General features: G+C 38.4%; 1 protein-coding gene across 1 annotated transcript; it reads right to left on the bottom strand.

Annotated features, from left to right (window-relative positions):
• Positions 1 to 13,306: 13,306 nt before the first annotated feature.
• Positions 13,307 to 15,037, bottom strand: LOC119770479. Its single transcript, XM_038265459.1, has one exon. It carries the CDS (start codon positions 15,035 to 15,037, stop codon positions 13,307 to 13,309), a length of 1,731 nt encoding a protein of 576 aa, XP_038121387.1.
• Positions 15,038 to 17,519: the final 2,482 nt, after the last annotated feature.

The raw sequence follows: 17,519 nt of genomic DNA, 5'->3' as shown, positions 1-17,519 counted from the left end.
CGTCAACTGGGGTGAATCGGGACTACAGTATGAATATGGACTGTAGTTTTTAGAGCACTTTAGCTGGATATTTAAAAAAACGATGCATTTTTTTATTGTTCTGTGTCTGCTCTATTCGTAAAGTAACAAGGCTAAAACAGCTGCCCTAATATGTCCCAAGTGTCCCAGATGACGGTAAGCGAGAAATTTAAGTACAGAACGACTTAGGGGAACAGCATCTAATTCCACTTAGACATTCAATTACAGCTCATAAAAAGCGTTTTCAACTGAAATCGAGTGATAAATCGCTCTATTGGAAGTGAGCAAGCAAGTTTATGCACAGCTAAAAATGCAGTAATAGAACTGCGTGTAAAAGGCCTGCGTGTAAAATGAATATTGCATTATTTTATGCAATTTTATGTGATTTTACACCCTGAAATATGTAGCCCATCAGTGTAGGAAACCTACTTGACCGAAATATCAAGCTCATAGGAGGATGGCGTCGCTATTTTAGACCCCGTTTTCCACTTTTTCTCATCGAGTTCGACTACTTTATCGACTTAATTTTGCTGGGCGAGATAGGACGCCGTTTATTTTTAGACGATGACTCAGCACTTTTCCACTCTTGCACTTAAAAAATCCAGATGGCAGCACGATGTAACGCCACGTCCCTATATATGCGTTTATCCTAACGACTGTCCATCGATCTGATGGCCGAGTGGGCTAAGGCGCCAGTCCTTACTGTTGGTGCCGGGTTTGAATCCCGTCAATTGTAACTTTTTTTTGTGTTTGCAAAAATTTTACATGCAGTGTGTAATATTAAGTGTTTATTTTGACGAAGGTGATGTGCATGCTTATGCATGTGATTTTACCATCAGATTTTTTTCTGTGTGTATATCACCAGTTTTTAATTAAAAAAAAAGTTGATGAATAGCATTATTCAAATGTTTTAACCAACGAACATGATTTTGAATCGGAATGCTTTTTCGGATTCTTTAGAAAATATTCAACTAGGAGAAGGTAAAATAAGTTTGTAAAAATAAATATTATGTATTTTTGAAACATTAATAAAAAAATCCCTGGTTTCAAAGGCTTTTTCAGTTGAACAAATTTGTGAAATATGAAAACTTTTGTTTTTTGCGTCTTATTCAGTTTGAAATGCAATAATAATCGATAATTTTATAAACAAAAGATGTTTTAGATGTTTTAACGAATTTCAGGCAAAGTTCTGACTTTTAAACACTTTTACCTAAAATTTAATTGTATTTTGTTAAAAAGCTGATAAACTTAGTTAACTAAATGTAAACATTATTTTTTTTCTTTAAAACTATATGAGCAAAAAATTTTCTTGAAAATAAAATTTGAACACCTTATATCTGATTTTAATCTAATCTAATCTAATCAGACCCTAGCGCAGCCAATCTTTCGAAGGGATCCTTGAGAGTGCCTTAGGTTAGATGACGCCTAGCATTCTTCTTGTCATTTATTAACACTTCACCCAAAGGAAAAATATATCTCAAAATCTGCAACAGTGGATTTGCTGCAAAAAATGTTATATTTTATAACAGTTTTTGCAGCAAGCTCATAGCTCATTTTTGCCCGCGTCGTAAACATGTCAGCGATCTGCAGTTCTCACCAACACATATAAAGCTGGCGCGTTTCCGAGCAACACTTGAGAGAGCAGAATGTGTTGGTGCTCTGTCCCTCTCAATTCATCAAGCGTCCATGGCGCAGTGGTAGCGTGTCGGACCAACAACCAAGAAATTGATGGATCAATCCTCGTTCTATTAAGATTTTTTTTTTGCAATACAGTCAATCAGCCGTCGGTACACGGATAGAAATCCTGTCCGTGTGTTTGGAAACATTAGGCGATAAAATCGAAAACATTGAATGTTTTCGATTTTGAAAACAAAGTTTTCGATAATGTCTACAATGTCGACGAAATCGGCGATTTTGTTGCCTACATTTCGGCGCCCGCCGTTTTCTGCTTTACAAAATATCGACCACCACGGTAAACAGTGATGACGTTTCGGGACTTTTTTTGCAAACAGGTCAAAACAAACTTTTTGGCCATTTAGTCGCGTAGCGCCGGGTTCCCGGGCCGTTTTTTCTATTGCAGTGGCAAATTTTCTCCAATGCCGTCAACGTTTCCGAAGTTTACGGTGGTCGTTTTTTTATTGGCGAATTCGGCAGACGCGACCGGTTCCTCGTCCACGTTTTCGAATACGGAACAGTCCCGGTGCGGTGAGCGTTTTCGGCAATTAAAAATATAAGGTTGTGAAAGAAAAAACCGCGGAAAAGCTGGCTCCGTACTTATCAGTGGCTTCAGTGTTTTTCTTTGGACGCAGTTTTGGATGGGTTAGTTTGGTAAGTTTTAGCCGGAACAGCCCGGATCAGCCAAGTGAGTGTTATAGAGTGAACCACATTGGCCACCACCAACAATTCTTACTTAGGGAGCGTTCTTTTATTACGTAACGCGAAAAATCGGACTTTTAGACCCCCTCTCCCCGCCCCCTCGTAACCAAATTTCCATACAAATTTTAAAAATTTTGTATGGAGCGTAACACGGCCTCCGACCCCCCCCCCCCGTCCCCCCTACTGCGTTAAGTAATAAAAGAACGCTCCCTTACGGGACATCTTAACAGTCCGAACCCGAAGCAAAAAAACCCCTGTTCAACCCGAAGGCTGCAAAATGCGTTAAAGTAAATTTTCGCAGGCTTGGGAAATAGGCATAATTGCAACTTCAATTATTTGTAGTGAAATCGTCAGGATGTCTACTTGAAGGAAAAAATATGCAAATTAGTGTATTTTGGGCGGGGCCCGGGGAGAGGGGCTGAACGAAAAAATAACATAGCAAAATGCGTTACCGTAAATTGGGTGCTAAAACCCTATGTCAATTTGTATGTCATGGTGTCGATTTCTGGAAAAGTCAGGGAAAACCTGGAATTGTCAGGGAATTTTATTTGACCTGGAAAAGTCAGGGAAAGACAGGGAATTTTAAGCTGGGTCAGGGAATTTCGATGATCTTAAAAATATTAGTACAAAATTTCATATCTTTTTGAAAATTCGCCCTTGATGATGTATTTGAATGTCTTCCAGGCCAAACTTTGCAACATTGATAATATTTAATTTTTTATATTGATCAGTCCGGAAGGAACGCAGAACTCCATATAAAAAATGCTTAAGAAAAGGGTCACGATGAAAAAAGCGTTGCTTGTTTGCAATATGTTTAGGTTTAAAAATCAAATCATTTGGATTTGATTTGAATTTCCGTTCAACTGAATATAACAAATTATACTAGCGCACAGGGTGGGACAATATGAGGCAGTTGCCCCACCATCCTCAGAGATTTGTTCAAAAATTGGTCGTTTGCTTAGCATATAGGCACCATAGAGAAAATCATACATTTTGTCAGAAAAATTGAATGATTTAAAAAAACCAAAGGTAAAAAATTCGAACATTTCAAAATTTAAAAAATCTAAAACTCTAAAGCATCAAGATTCTAAATTTTTAAAATTTGGAAATTCTGATATTTTAAAATTGTTGATTTCTTAATTTTTTAAATTTTTATTCTAAAAAAAATGTAAGGCTAGAAAATTTTCCAAAATTTCACTTTAGTATTCGTTACCTAAATTTTTATTTTTCTCAAAATTAAGCTGAACTATGATTTAAAAATGATCAGAAGCAGTCTAATTTTGTGTAATCTTAAATGTAAGCAAAATAGTGATGGTGAAATGTAGTTAAAAATTAAAGAATTAAATTCAAGAATTAAAGAAATAAAACAAAATTTTATGGAAAAAAACAGGATGTTACGGCCTACACTCAACTCATTTTTAAACATACTTACTCTGAATATTTAATTTCTTTAAAGTTTTGAGCAATGTTTTTTATCCTTATTTATTGTTCTTTTATACTGGATACATTCAATTTTAATCTTGTGAATCTTAATCATATTAGAAAACTTTTTATGAAGATACAGACATTTGGATGTAACAAAATATATTATTGGGCATGTTCCAGTGGGTGTACTGTGCTTCTATCCCAAATATGAGCTTGATTAGACGTAATAGAAGCTCCGCCTTTGAATTTTAAATTCTTAAATTCTTAAATTCTTAAATTCTTCAATTCTTCAATTCTTAAATTCTTAAATTCTTAAATTCTTAAATTCTTAAATTCTTAAATTCTTAAATTCTTAAATTCTGAAATTCTGAAATTCTGAAATTCTTAAATTCTTAAATTCTTAAATTTTTAAAATTTCAAAATTAAATTAAAATTTAAGATTTTAAAAATTTAATAATTCGATCTTAAGTTTTTTAAATCCTCAATTCTTAAATTCTTAAATTCCTAGGTTCTTGAATGCTGCCATTTTTGTTACCACCTTATATTGCAGAAAACCTGATAAAATTTGAAGTGTTTTAGGGTGCATTTTCATAACTCCAGAATTCTTGTTTCTTGCTGCTGAATTCTTGTCAAACCGGTTCCGAACCGGTGCAAAGTTGTATGCAATTTTATAGCAACGCAACCAAAATGCGTTGCGTCCGCGGTGAATACTCCCGAGAAATGTCATGCTGCTGTCAATATCAGCTGGTGAAAAAATTAACACCGCGCACAGAATGGAGATCTTGATAAAATGTTGGTTTATGCAGAAAACTCATTTTGACGAATAAAAAAAAATAATGTTACTAAATTTTACAAAAGTCTCGAAATAAGGCGACTCCAAACACCTTAACCATCGCTGAATTTGTATGGAGTAGTGATGGTGGAGACTTTTCAGAAAGTTGAGGCGATTGTCCACACTCCATATATTTTTTATGATTTGTATTTATGATTGTTTGTACAATTGTCCACAAAGCGAGAGAGCAGGTCTCAAAATTCCAAAAATGAGCCCATGATTTTGCTTTATTTGGACCAGCTTGTGGTCAGAGTTGGCTAATCTTGGCCACCCTACCTTTTTTCGGCCGACTCCGACTAAGAATCTGGCTTTCCTGCACATTGCATTGTTGTTATGTTGAAATAGAGGACCATTTCACGAAGAAATTGCGGACAGCGGACTATGTCCTGGATGGCGGCAAGAGAAAAACAAATAATATTATTCCAGGAGTCAGGACTGTCGAAACTCTGCCATCCGATTTAAAGGGAATCGCGAAGAGAGACCATTTCTGTGGAAACGTCCTTCTGCGCGACGATTCACCTTCACCTTCCAGGTCGAACTCCAAATCGCCCATTGCACCCAGTTTGTGTCCTAAATGGCCGGCAGAGTCAAAACAATAGTCAGCACCTGATGGAAGCTCGCTGATCGACAAGAATTGATTTATTGTCGAACAATAATTCAATTTTTGTCCCGCTCACATCGAATTTTCAACATCAAATTTTTCAAAGATTTCATTACGAATTCATGAAAAAATTATGTGAGGCACTTTGTTTCAAGTAAGCAAGCATTTTTTCGAGTTGCTTCATCAAAAATAAACGGAAAATTGCTGAAAAATAATTCATGTCAAAGTTGAACCGGTAACATGAATTCAAGAACATGAATTCTGGAGTTATGAAAATGCACCCTTAGGAGTTTTTTTTGGCTGGAGAAATTTTGAGAAGTAGTTGTAGGAAAATTTGCTTCGATTTTTCAAAGTGACGCTTTGGTAAGATCATCGAGTATGAACTGTATCTTAAATTTAAAACCTCAAGATCGAAAATTTATTACATTTTTTAAATTTTATTATTTTTTTATTAAGATTTCATTGAGTTTTTAGATCTAAATTTCTAAATGTTGAAATTTTTGATTTTTTTTGCCAGAATGTTTGTTTTGGCTTTTTCCTCTAGTTTACCTAATCCTAGTAAAAATACATTTTCAGCGTTTCAAGATTCTGCGTTCTGAGATTACAAAATTGTATGTTTGTCGCAAAAGTATTTTTCTTAAAATGACGCGGTTTTCTCCGTAACTATTCTGAATAAAGAAATTTGAGATTTCAAGAATTTATAAAATATGGTCTCTTCGGAAAAGTTGTTTCCAGCATCCGAGATTGCATAGGGATTGTGCAACTACATTTCACATATTTTCCCCAAACAACATTCAAGGGGTTACAAGGAGGAGTTCCCGTGGTCAGATCGAGCTTAAATTTGGAATCTATTTCAAAACACCCAAATATCTAAGTTTGATAAACAATGACTTTTTGAAAAGCTCGAGCAGGTTGTATTTTCTTTATAAAATGTTTTGATCGTGTGAATGATCGTCTGTAGGCTCTGGTCAAGGTAGAAACCATTTTTGTTTAATTTTATAGCAAAAATTTTTTTTTTTGTAAAGTTGTTTAAGAAAACCGTTTACTATAAATACAATCATTGTTGAAAAAGACCTAGATCTTTTTTAAAACCGTTAACATGTACTTGAAAAATTTACATTTAATTGCATATTTTTCTTAGTTTTTCAGTTTTGTTTTAATCTTTCTTAAGGTTTTTGTCTCCAAAACCTTTAGTTTTTTTTAATGAAAACACAATCAAAAATGGCATCGGCCTAATTCGTTTGAAAATTCCGCAAAAGGCAACAATTTTAAAATTAAACATGACTTCTTACTTTAATTCAAATTTTCATTTTTTTTTTTGAAAACTTTTAACTTTAAATATTTTTTAGGAAATGAAGTGAAACTAACTAATCGCAATTTGAAATTTGCAACAATTGTAATTATTAATTACAAGCTCTTCCCGGCAAACTTCGTCCTGCCCGTTTTTGGTTTTCTGACGTTTCTTGCTTGTTTGCTAATTCCTGTGATCAAAATTTGATTTTACGCAGCTTTTCCCATACAATCTGCAGATTTTCCGGAATCGGTTCCAGAGTGGCCAAAGTTGTAATTTTTTAGTGTAAGAACCTTCCTTGGACTTAAACGAACCCAACTCAACAAAGAGCACCTCGATACGACGCTCCGTACTGAACTGATTCGCGTTCGAACAAAACCGTCGAAATTTTTTATATATATAGATTTTTAGAGTTTTTTTAATGGCATCACCAGATATAAAACAAAAAAAATGGCATCACCAGATATAAAACATAGGACAATTTTATGGTTGCTCATTTTGGATGTTCGATTAGAAAAAAATGATTGACAAAAAAAAAAGTTATTAAGTTTTTGCAGAATGCATCGTTAAATAAATAAAATAAAAAAGTCATTGATTTTTTTTTTTCAATATCTTAAATTTGCAATATTCAAAAAGGAAAATGCATGAAACCATAAAAACGCTCCAATTAATATGTTAGTAAAAAATATAAAATAAAAAAAGGTGGTCTGGAGAGGTCAGGGAAAAGTCAGGGAATTTTATTTTAGGAATTGGATCGACACCATGTATGTACAACGGTAAAAAACACGATTAAAAACCATTTCTAATCACTATTTTTTTCATTTTCATGCAATTTTTTTTTCGATGTATCAACTATGGTCCCCTTGGAACGAACTGTAGGAGCTTTTCTGTCAAGAAGGACCGCGTAGATAATTTTACAAAATTGACTTAAAAATCCACTTTAAACTCTTTGTGTTCGTACAAAGGGTCATTGTACTCAGAAAAATAAATATATAGCTAAACTGGTTCATCCAAAGAACTTAAAATATAAAAAAATATATAAAACAATTGAAACAATTTAAACAATTTAAACAATTTAAACAATTTAAACAATTTAAACAATTTAAACAATTTAAACAATTTAAACAATTTAAACAATTTAAACAATTTAAACAATTCAAACAATTTCTACAATTTCAACAATTTAAACAATTGAAACAATTTAAACAATTGAAACAATTTAAACAATTTAAACAATTTAAACAATTTAAACAATTTAAACAATTTAAACAATTTAAACAATTTAAACAATTTAAAAAATTTAAACAATTTAAACAATTTAAACAATTTAAACAATTTAAACAATTTAAACAATTTTAACAATTTTAACAATTTAAACAATTTAAACAATTTAAACAATTTAAGCAATTTAAACAATTTAAACAATTTAAACAATTTAAACAATTTAAACAATTTAAACAATTTAAACAATTTAAACAATTTAAACAATTTAAACAATTTAAACAATTTAAACAATTTAAACAATTTAAACAATTTTAACAATTTTAACAATTTTAACAATTTAAACAATTTAAACAATTTAAACAATTTAAACAATTTAAACAATTTAAACAATTTAAACAATTTAAACAATTTAAACAATTTAAACAATTTAAACAATTTAATCAATTTAAACAATTTAAACAATTTAAACAATTTAAACAATTTAAACAATTTAAACAATTTAAACAATTTAAATAATTTAAACAATTTAAACAATTTAAACAATTTAAACAATTTAAACAATTTAAACAATTTAAACAATTTAAACAATTTAAACAATTTAAACAATTTCAACAATTTAAACAATTGAAACAATTTAAACAATTTAAACAATTTAAACAATTTAAACAATTTAAACAATTTAAACAATTTAAACAATTTAAACAATTTAAACAATTTAAACAATTTAAACAATTTAAACAATTTAAACAATTTAAACAATTTAAACAATTTAAACAATTTAAACAATTTAAACAATTTAAACAATTTAAACAATTTAAACAATTTAAACAATTTAAACAATTTAAAGAATTTAAACAATTGAAACAATTTAAAGAATTTAAAGAATTTAAAGAATTTAAAGAATTTAAAGAATTTAAAGAATTTAAAGAATTTAAAGAATTTAAAGAATTTAAAGAATTTAAAGAATTTAAAGAATTTAAAGAATTTAAAAAATTTAATAGATTCAAAGAATTTTAAGAACATAAAGAATTTAAAGAATTTTAAATTTTTAGATTTTTAAATTTAAAGAATTTATGATTTTGAGATTTTGTAATTTTTATTTTTTTGACTTTCAGATTATTAAATTAAAAGAATTTTAGATTTTTATATTTTTTAATTTTTGAATTTTTTAACCTTTAGATTTTTTTAACATAAACCGGGCGGGAGGTATGGCGATTGTCCACGATCCATACAAAAAAGTTTTTTTTGTATGGACTATTGTCAACGAGGGGTGGGGGTAATTCCCAAAAAAGTGTCCACGTGGTTTTTGGATGGTCCCTTTTAATCTTAAAAGGGACCATCCAAAAACCACGTGGATCGTTTTTAGATCGTTTTTAGATTTTTAGATTTTTAGATTATTAGATTTTATATCTATAAGAATTTTAGATTTTTAGATTTTTAGATTTTTGATTTTTAGATTTTTAGGTTTTTAGATTTTTAGATTTTTAGATTTTTAAGATTTTTAGATTTTTAGATTTTTAGATTTTTAGATTTTTAGATTTTTAGATTTTTAGATTTTTAGATTTTTAGATTTTTAGATTTTTAGATTTTTAGATTTTTAGATTTTTAGATTTTAGATTTTCAGATTTTAGATTTTTAGATTTTTAGATTTTAGATTTTTAGATTTTAGATTTTTAGATTTTTAGATTTTTAGATTTTTAGATTTTAGATTTTAGATTTTTAGATTTTTAGATTTTAGATTTTAGATTTTTAGATTTTAGATTTTTAGATTTTAGATTTTTAGATTTTTAGATTTTTAGATTTTTAGATTTTTAGATTTTTAGATTTTTAGATTTTAGATTTTTAGATTTTTAGATTTTTAGATTTTTGATTTTTAGATTTTTAGATTTTAGATTTTTAGATTTTTTTTTTAGATTTTTAGATTTTAGATTTTTAGATTTTTAGATTTTCAGATTTTTCGATTTTTAGATTTTTAGATTTTTAGATTTTAGATTTTTAGATTTTAGATTTTTAGATTTTTAGATTTTTAGATTTTTAGATTTTTAGATTTTTAGATTTTTAGATTTTTAGATTTTTAGATTTTTAGATTTTTAGATTTTTAGATTTTTAGATTTTTAGATTTTTAGATTTTTAGATTTTTAGATTTTTAGATTTTAGATTTTTAGATTTTTAGATTTTTAGATTTTTAGATTTTTAGATTTTAGATTTTAGATTTTTAGATTTTTAGATTTTTAGATTTTAGATTTTTAGATTTTAGATTTTTAGATTTTTAGATTTTTAGATTTTTAGATTTTTAGATTTTAGATTTTTAGATTTTTAGATTTTTAGATTTTTAGATTTTTAGATTTTTAGATTTTTAGATTTTTAGATTTTTAGATTTTTAGATTTTTAGATTTTTAGATTTTTAGATTTTTAGATTTTTAGATTTTTAGATTTTTAGATTTTTAGATATTTAGATGTTTAACTTATTCCTTTCTTCTGCAGGGGTTGCTGGACGATCGTGAGATTTGTTTGATTATATCTAGCTTGGTGCATGCCGCTCGTGCCATTCCATTTGGTCTAATTCGATGACCATGATCCGTTGTGGTTGGCCAGAGACCGCAACCATGTTGTTGGTTGATTGCGGCGTCGTCGTCGGCGATTAACCTTGGCTGGATTATTTCGAAGAAGAAACTTCGATGTGTAGCAGGGTGAGTACATAATAAGAATCTTAAGTTGAAATCCAGCCTAAGTGCTCTCTCTTTCCAATTTTAGTACAAAAACCGGAGGAAACATCGGTTTGGCAGAATCGAGAGGAAAGATCAAATTCTACGTAGTTGGAAGTATTCAACGGTCTGCCCTTGGTGGCGAGGAAAGCTACTGGGACCCTGACGTGTGTCCCAATCCAACTGTGTCCCATAATCTGCTGGAAGTAAGTAGTCTTAAGATATATTCATGTTTCATCAGGCTAACCACCACTTTCTACAGGTCGGAGTCCTCCATCTATTCGGCGACTCCAAGCAGTATCTTCCAAAATGCCGATTGTCAAGGCGCCTGCTGTTCGCTCATGTCTGACTAACCGGACTTCTTTGAGCTGATGCTGCGCACCGACGCGGTCACTCTGACTTCGCCCGATGAGTACGTCGCATATGATTCGCTCCAAGTGCTGATCTAAAAAGGCAGCGGGTAAGTTTCTCAAGCTCAAACTCATTTGTACATTCACTAATCTCTCTCCTAATCCATTCAGCTCTTTGAACATCAGAAATGCCAGCGGATTTTTGGATGCCAGCTCATCACGGCTACAAACCACCTGCTTACACTGCGCGAATACTTAAGGGCTCCGCTTCGTCGGTCCAGAAGTGATTCTGTCCTCGCCAAAGGAGTTCGTCAACCCGACTACGCAGCGAAACCGACAAGCCTCGTTCCGGCATCAATTTGGATGTTAGACCGTCCGCATGTGCTGGCCCAAACTGACGGAATTTACCACTAGTCTCTTAGATTTTAATCCTCATTAAACCTAAATCGAGTGTACACGTTTGTGTGCAACTAATTTTTTGAAAATAAAAGAAATTTTATGCAAATAATAGTTTTCTGGTATGATTTACTATTCCGAAACAGTTTAAAACTATAACGGCCAATTTGAAAAGCATAATATCGACGCTATATCGATACTTTGCAAATTGCATACATTTAGGCGCATTCTAACCGTGGAATTGATGTTGTCGAAATCGACAACATTTTTTATCGATTTCGTTGCAATTGTTACCGGACGACTGGTCGAAAACATTCCGAAACGAATTTTAGAACGAATCGACAACAATGTTGTCGATTTCGCGGACAGGATTTCTATCCGTGTAATGTCGATAATTGTCGGTAACGGGCAAAAATGTCATACCCCTATATCGCAAAAAATGCATGAGGACAGATTTCATGCAGATTCTGATATACTTTCATGCCGCCATGCATCACAATCATGCGACCGCCGTTTGGGTGTTGTAGTGCGCCATTGCATCGGAATGCATTGAAACATCACAAGCGTTAAAGCGGCCAGGCCTACTGCGTAAAGCCGTATCGCAGAGATGATTCGTAATTGGGTTGAGTTTGAGCACTGAGTGTTCGAACAACAACATAATTCTGAATCGACAGGGGAGGAAGAAGCGTGGGACACACCACCATAGGGACGTGGCGTTACATCGTGCTGTCATCTGGTTTTTTTAAGTGCAAGAGTGGAAAAGTGCTGAGTCACCGTCTAAAAATAGACGGCGTCCTATCTCGCCCAGCAAAATGAAGTCGATAAAGTAGTCGGTTTCGATGAGAAAAAGTGGAAAACGTGGTCTAAAAATAGCGACGCCATCCCCCTATACGCTCCGAGATTTTTGTTGTATTCGTTGGGAGCACCATGCTAAGAAGGTTTGGTACTCCGGGACCCTCTGGGATGGGACATTGTATTTCCACGAATGCCCTGGACACTATTTGCCGTGGTTATAGCGCCACAACTCGCTCTCTGTAACAGTATTCCTAATTCCAGTCCAAGCTCATAACCAAGTCGTCATGGCCTAGTGGTTAGCATTTTTGTTTACCAATCCAAAGGACAGGGGATCGAACCCCGCCTCGAGCGACTTTGGTTTTTCGTTCATCATTTCAATTTTCTATGTTCTAAACTTTCTCGTTGGGAGCAGATGGGCATCAAACCCAGAACCATTCGCTTACAAAGCGAACACCGTGACCAGTCAGCCACGGCCGCTCCTGAATACCTTATATCTGATTTTAACAAGAAAAACTATGACTATCAAAGTTACCCCGAAATTCAAACAAAGAATTTTAAACGTAGCTTTTTTTCTAAACACTAAAAACATTTTTCTAAATGGTATACGGACCTTGTGTACCTCATTACATGTTTAAAAAATAATAATGTTTCCCGTTTCCGTCGAGTGGACTGTATTTTCCCTCGAGTTTTTGGATTTTTTTTCTTTCCGCGAACGGATCGAGTAAAAACCAGGAAGGTGCTGTGTCCTATCCCTCGCCTAGACCAGACCAAAATCCATGATAAAACTGACAGACCAAATCTGTCAGACCAAGCCTGTCAGACCAAAGAGCAAAAAGTAAACAATCTTGGTATTCGACGTAGGTGCACACAAATCAAGCAAAGAAAATTTGAAAAATAATTTTATATTTCCAATTCAAAGACTGGGTTTGGACTGCAAAATTTAATGCACGTCAGAAAATGATTAAACAGTGCGGCGTCCTGTACACCGACAATTAAATAAGCAATTAAAATCCTTATTCTTCCATTTTAATTTTTGATCGCGGTTTCCGTTTACACCTGAAAAATCTTGAAACTATTTATACGGATTTGTGATTCCTCACTTTCCATCATTCCCGCGCGCGTCTTGCCTTTTCTGTTACACGCTAAACTCTGTCTCCTTTATTACGCTAAATTTAGATACACGGAAAAACTAAAATTGGTTATACTAATGTTTCAAAGCTATCACACAGAAGGTGTAAATCAATTTTCTCCATCAGCGTTCATCCTCCCCACGTTGAAATGCACGTCCGCGTTTCAATTCTCCTCGGTTGTCTCCTGGTCCAGCGGAAGCAGGCAAATCTCCGTCACGCCTCGCTTGCACTCCCCCATCGCCGTACGCAGTGTCACCACCCTGGTGATGTCGTCCTTGCCGGGATGCAGTGCGATGATTCGGCCGAGTTGCCACTGCATCGGCGGAGCGTTCGGGTCGTTGATCAGCACCAACGCGCCGGGTTGTATCTTGGTGATCTTGAACCACTTCTGGCGATTCTGCAGCTCCGGCAAGTACTCCGCAATCCACCTCTTCCAGAACTGCTGCTGCATTGCTTGCACGTGTTGCCAGCGGGACAGCGTCGACTGCTTCAGATGGAGGTAGGACGGCTCGGGAACCGCGCGCATTTCTCGCCCGATCAAAAAGTGTGCTGGGGTCACTGCGGTCAGATCGTTCGGATCGTCGGAGCACGGCGTCAAGGGCCGCGAATTCAGCACGGCTTCAATTTGCACCAGCACGGTAGTCAGCTCTTCGAAGGTGAGTTTCTGGTTGCCGACGACTCGCTTGAGATGATGCTTAACAGATTTCACCCCCGCTTCCCAGATCCCACCGAAGTGCGGGCTGCGTGGCGGGATGAAGCTGCAGAACTCCTCCACCTTCTCGATGTGCTGCTCCTCGGCGAACAACTTGGCCAGTCGCTCGAGCTCGGTCTCCGACCCAACGAAGTTCGTCGCGTTGTCGGAGTGCATCTTGTTCACCAAACCTCGACGTCCAGAGAACCGCCGCAAGGCAGCGATGAAGGCATCCGTCGTCAGACTCGAGACCAGTTCCAGGTGTATGGCTCGCGTGCTCATACACACGAAGAGGGACACGTACCCCTTCGTCATCATCGGCCTTCGTGCTGCGGTTAGCGACTTGATCAGGAACGGCCCTGCGAAATCGACACCGGTGTGGAAGAACGCAGGGGCTGGTTGAATTCGGTAAGATGGGAGGTCTCCCATCAGCTGGGCCGTCTTGATCGGGTTGACTCGGAAGCACGTCACGCACCCTCGAATCACCTTCCGGATTGTTGTCTTGACGTTCATCGGCCAAAACCGCTGACGAATCAGCGCAAGCAGGCCCTTCTGGCCCACGTGGAGGTTCTGTTTGTGTTCGTGGCGAATGAACGATTCTGTGACCGGGTGCTTGGCAGGCATCAGGATCTGGTGCCGGCTGTCGTACGGCACGAAAGCTTGCTTGATTCGACCGCCAACTCTCAGAAGGCCGTCGTCAGGATCAATAAACGGGTTCAGTCCTCGCAGGCGGTGCGTGTGGTTTTCCTTCAACGCCAGCAGCTCGGCCTGAAACGTTTCCCGTTGGATCAGCCGCAGGGTCAGCTTCAACGCCGCGTCGCGCTCTTCGCTCGACGGTTCTCCCTTCACCAGGACTTCTCTTCTTGTGATGATGTAGTTCGCAAACCGCACCACCAGGCTCATGCTGCGAAGCAGTCGGCGGAAATCTCCAAGCTTGTCGAAGATCCGCAATCGCTGAGTCGGCCCCGCTAGCGCCAGACACTTCGTGGATCGCAATCCCGGGAGGTCCGCGCCGTCAAGAAGAGGGGGCTGCACTACCTCAATAGTGCGATTGTTCATCGATACCGGCCCGTCCTTCCAAATCACCCGTTGGAGCAGGTTCACCCCTCTCGAAATGAGGTCGGCAGGATTGTCATCCGTCGGAATGAATCCCCACCGGTACTTACTGGTCAGCTGCTGGATTTTCCTCACTCTGTTGGCCATAAACAGTTCTAGGTCGTCGGGCTTCTTCGCAAACCAGCTCAGCACCACTTGCGAGTCGCACCATCGACATCGACGAAGTTTGTCAGCTTGTCAACTAGTTCAGCAAGAAGCAGCGCACCTTCGAGCTCGCCCTTCGGTGTGCTGATTTCTTTCGGGACGTTCTTGACCTTCTTCGGGAGGAGCTTGGACTTGCTGCAGATCAGCCGCATCGTGATCTCGCCGTCCGGGTAGATGTTGCGTGCGTACACGATTGCGTCGTACGCATCGTCCGACGCATCGGAATAACCGTGGAGTTCCACGCGTTCGGCTCTTTCGTCGTAGACCCACCGGGAGACCCGGAAGTCGTTCAGAGCTGGCAGCTGCTTCCGGAATCGACGCCACTCGTTGGCAACGCTCTCCGGAACATGATCCAGCCAGCCAATGTTCTTCAAGGTGCCGACCTTCCGCAAGATCAGCTTCGCCGTTGTCACCACCGGACCAGCCAGGCCAAGTGGATCGAAGAATTTGGCAATTTCGCTGAGGATCTTCTGTCGCGTCAGCGGCTTCGTCTCCTCTTCGGGTGGCAGCACGCTGAAGGTGAACCAGTCCTGCGACGCGTTCCACGCCACACCCAGCGTCTTCACGACCGACTTTGCAGCCGCGTCTTTCAGGTCGAACGTCGTACCCCAGAGCTCTTCCGGGATATCTTCCAGAATGACTGGATCGTTCGCGCACCATTTGTGCGTGTCGAAGCCGCCGGTGTTCAGCAGCTTGCGCAGTTCCCGACTCAGCAATCGGGCATCCTCCACACTCTGCGCTCCGCAGAGCCCGTCGTCCACGTAGAACGATTTCTTCAACGCTGCAGACGCCAACGGGAACTCCTTCACGCCGTCTTCTGCAATCTGGTTCAACGTCATCGTCGCGTAGAACGGTGATGAGGCCAGGCCGTAAGTCACCGTCTTCAGTTCAAACACCTTCAGCAGCTGCGACCGGTCGTCGCGCCACAGAATTCGCTGGTACGGCGTGTCTTCGGGGTGCAGCTCAATCTGGCGGAACATCTTCGGGATGTCGGTTGTGAAGATGGTAGCAGCGGAAGTTCAATAGGATCGACAGCAAGTCGTTCTGCACCGTTGGACCAACCTTCAGCGCGTCGTTGATGGACACTCCCGTCGTCGTTTTCGCTGAGCCGTCAAACACGACTCTCAGCTTCGTTGTTGAACTGCTGGGCCGCAAGACGCAGTGGTGCGGCAAGTAGTACGCGGATCCAGGTGCGTCGGACGGACCGACCTCGACTTCGTTCATGTGGCCAAGCTGATCGTACTCGTGGATGAACTTGGCGTACTCTTCTTTCAGATCGGGCTGTTGGTCCAGTCGCCGCTCAAGACTCAGGAAACGACGGATCGCCATGTCTCGTGAGTAGCCCAGGTCACTCTTCCGCTCGTTGAACGGCAGTCGAACAACAATTCTTCCGTCAGGCTTGCGGTTGTACGTGCTGCGGAACGCAGCAACGTCGATCGTTTTCGTAGGCACGTCGCCGGTGATCTTCGGTGCTACCAGCAGCTCAAGCTCGGCAGTGAAGTTGCCAACTCGAGACTTCATCGTCGCTCGGACCATGTGGTTGATTCGAGTAGTCCCTCCGTTCAGCCCACTTACTTGGTAGTCTGCGCGCTCCTTCTTGATCGCCAACAGGTTGGCGCATCGCTCCGTGATGAAGTGGTTTTGTGAGCACGAGTCTATCAACGCCCGGCACAGATACGGGACGCTGTTTCCGCTGTAGACCAACACCACGGCCGTCGAGAGGAGGGTTTGTTTCGTGGGAGCTTCGGTTGTAGCGCAGAGCGTCAAACTCTGCGTCTGCGACGTTCCGGCCACGACTGGTGGCACCACTTGAGGTCATTGGCTTTCGGCGCATCCGCCGCCGTCGTGTTCGGAGCGGCCTCCAGCTTCTTGTCGGTGTGCAACATCGTGTGGTGCCGCTTGCTGCACTGCTGACACGTGCGAGTCGACGTGCACGCAGCCGTGCGGTGTCCCTTCTTGAGGCAGTTAAAGCACGAAACGCACTTCCTCAGGTGGTTGTACTTTTCGTTGACACTCTTCGCCTTGAACTGCTCGCACTTCTGCAGGTCGTGTTGCTGGTCGCACATCGTACACTTCTCGTCACTTGCAATCACCAGGGTCTTCGTCTGCTTAACCGAACGTTGCGGTTTCACTTTCTCAACGGGTTCACTACACTGCTCCACCAACTCCAGCTCTCGACACTTCTCCTTAAGGAACGCCATCGTGGCCGCGTAGCTCGGCAACTCACCGGCCCTTCGCAGCGACTCCCACGACTTCCGCGTATCCTTGTCCATTCGTGCCGCAATCAGGTTCAGCAGCATCTGCTCTCCCAAACCGCTCACTGGAAGCTGGAGGTTCTTCAAGGCTTCGGTGTTCTTGGCGCAGATCTCGATCAGTTTTCGGAACTCGAGGACGTTGTCGCGGGTGACCTTGGGCAGCGAGAACA

The sequence above is a fragment of the Culex quinquefasciatus genome, chromosome 1 (genome assembly GCF_015732765.1).
Source record: "Culex quinquefasciatus strain JHB chromosome 1, VPISU_Cqui_1.0_pri_paternal, whole genome shotgun sequence".
Lineage (NCBI taxonomy): Eukaryota > Metazoa > Arthropoda > Insecta > Diptera > Culicidae > Culex > Culex quinquefasciatus.
The sequence above is the reverse complement of the archived record's forward strand: the minus strand, read 5'-3'. Positions and strand labels throughout refer to the sequence as shown.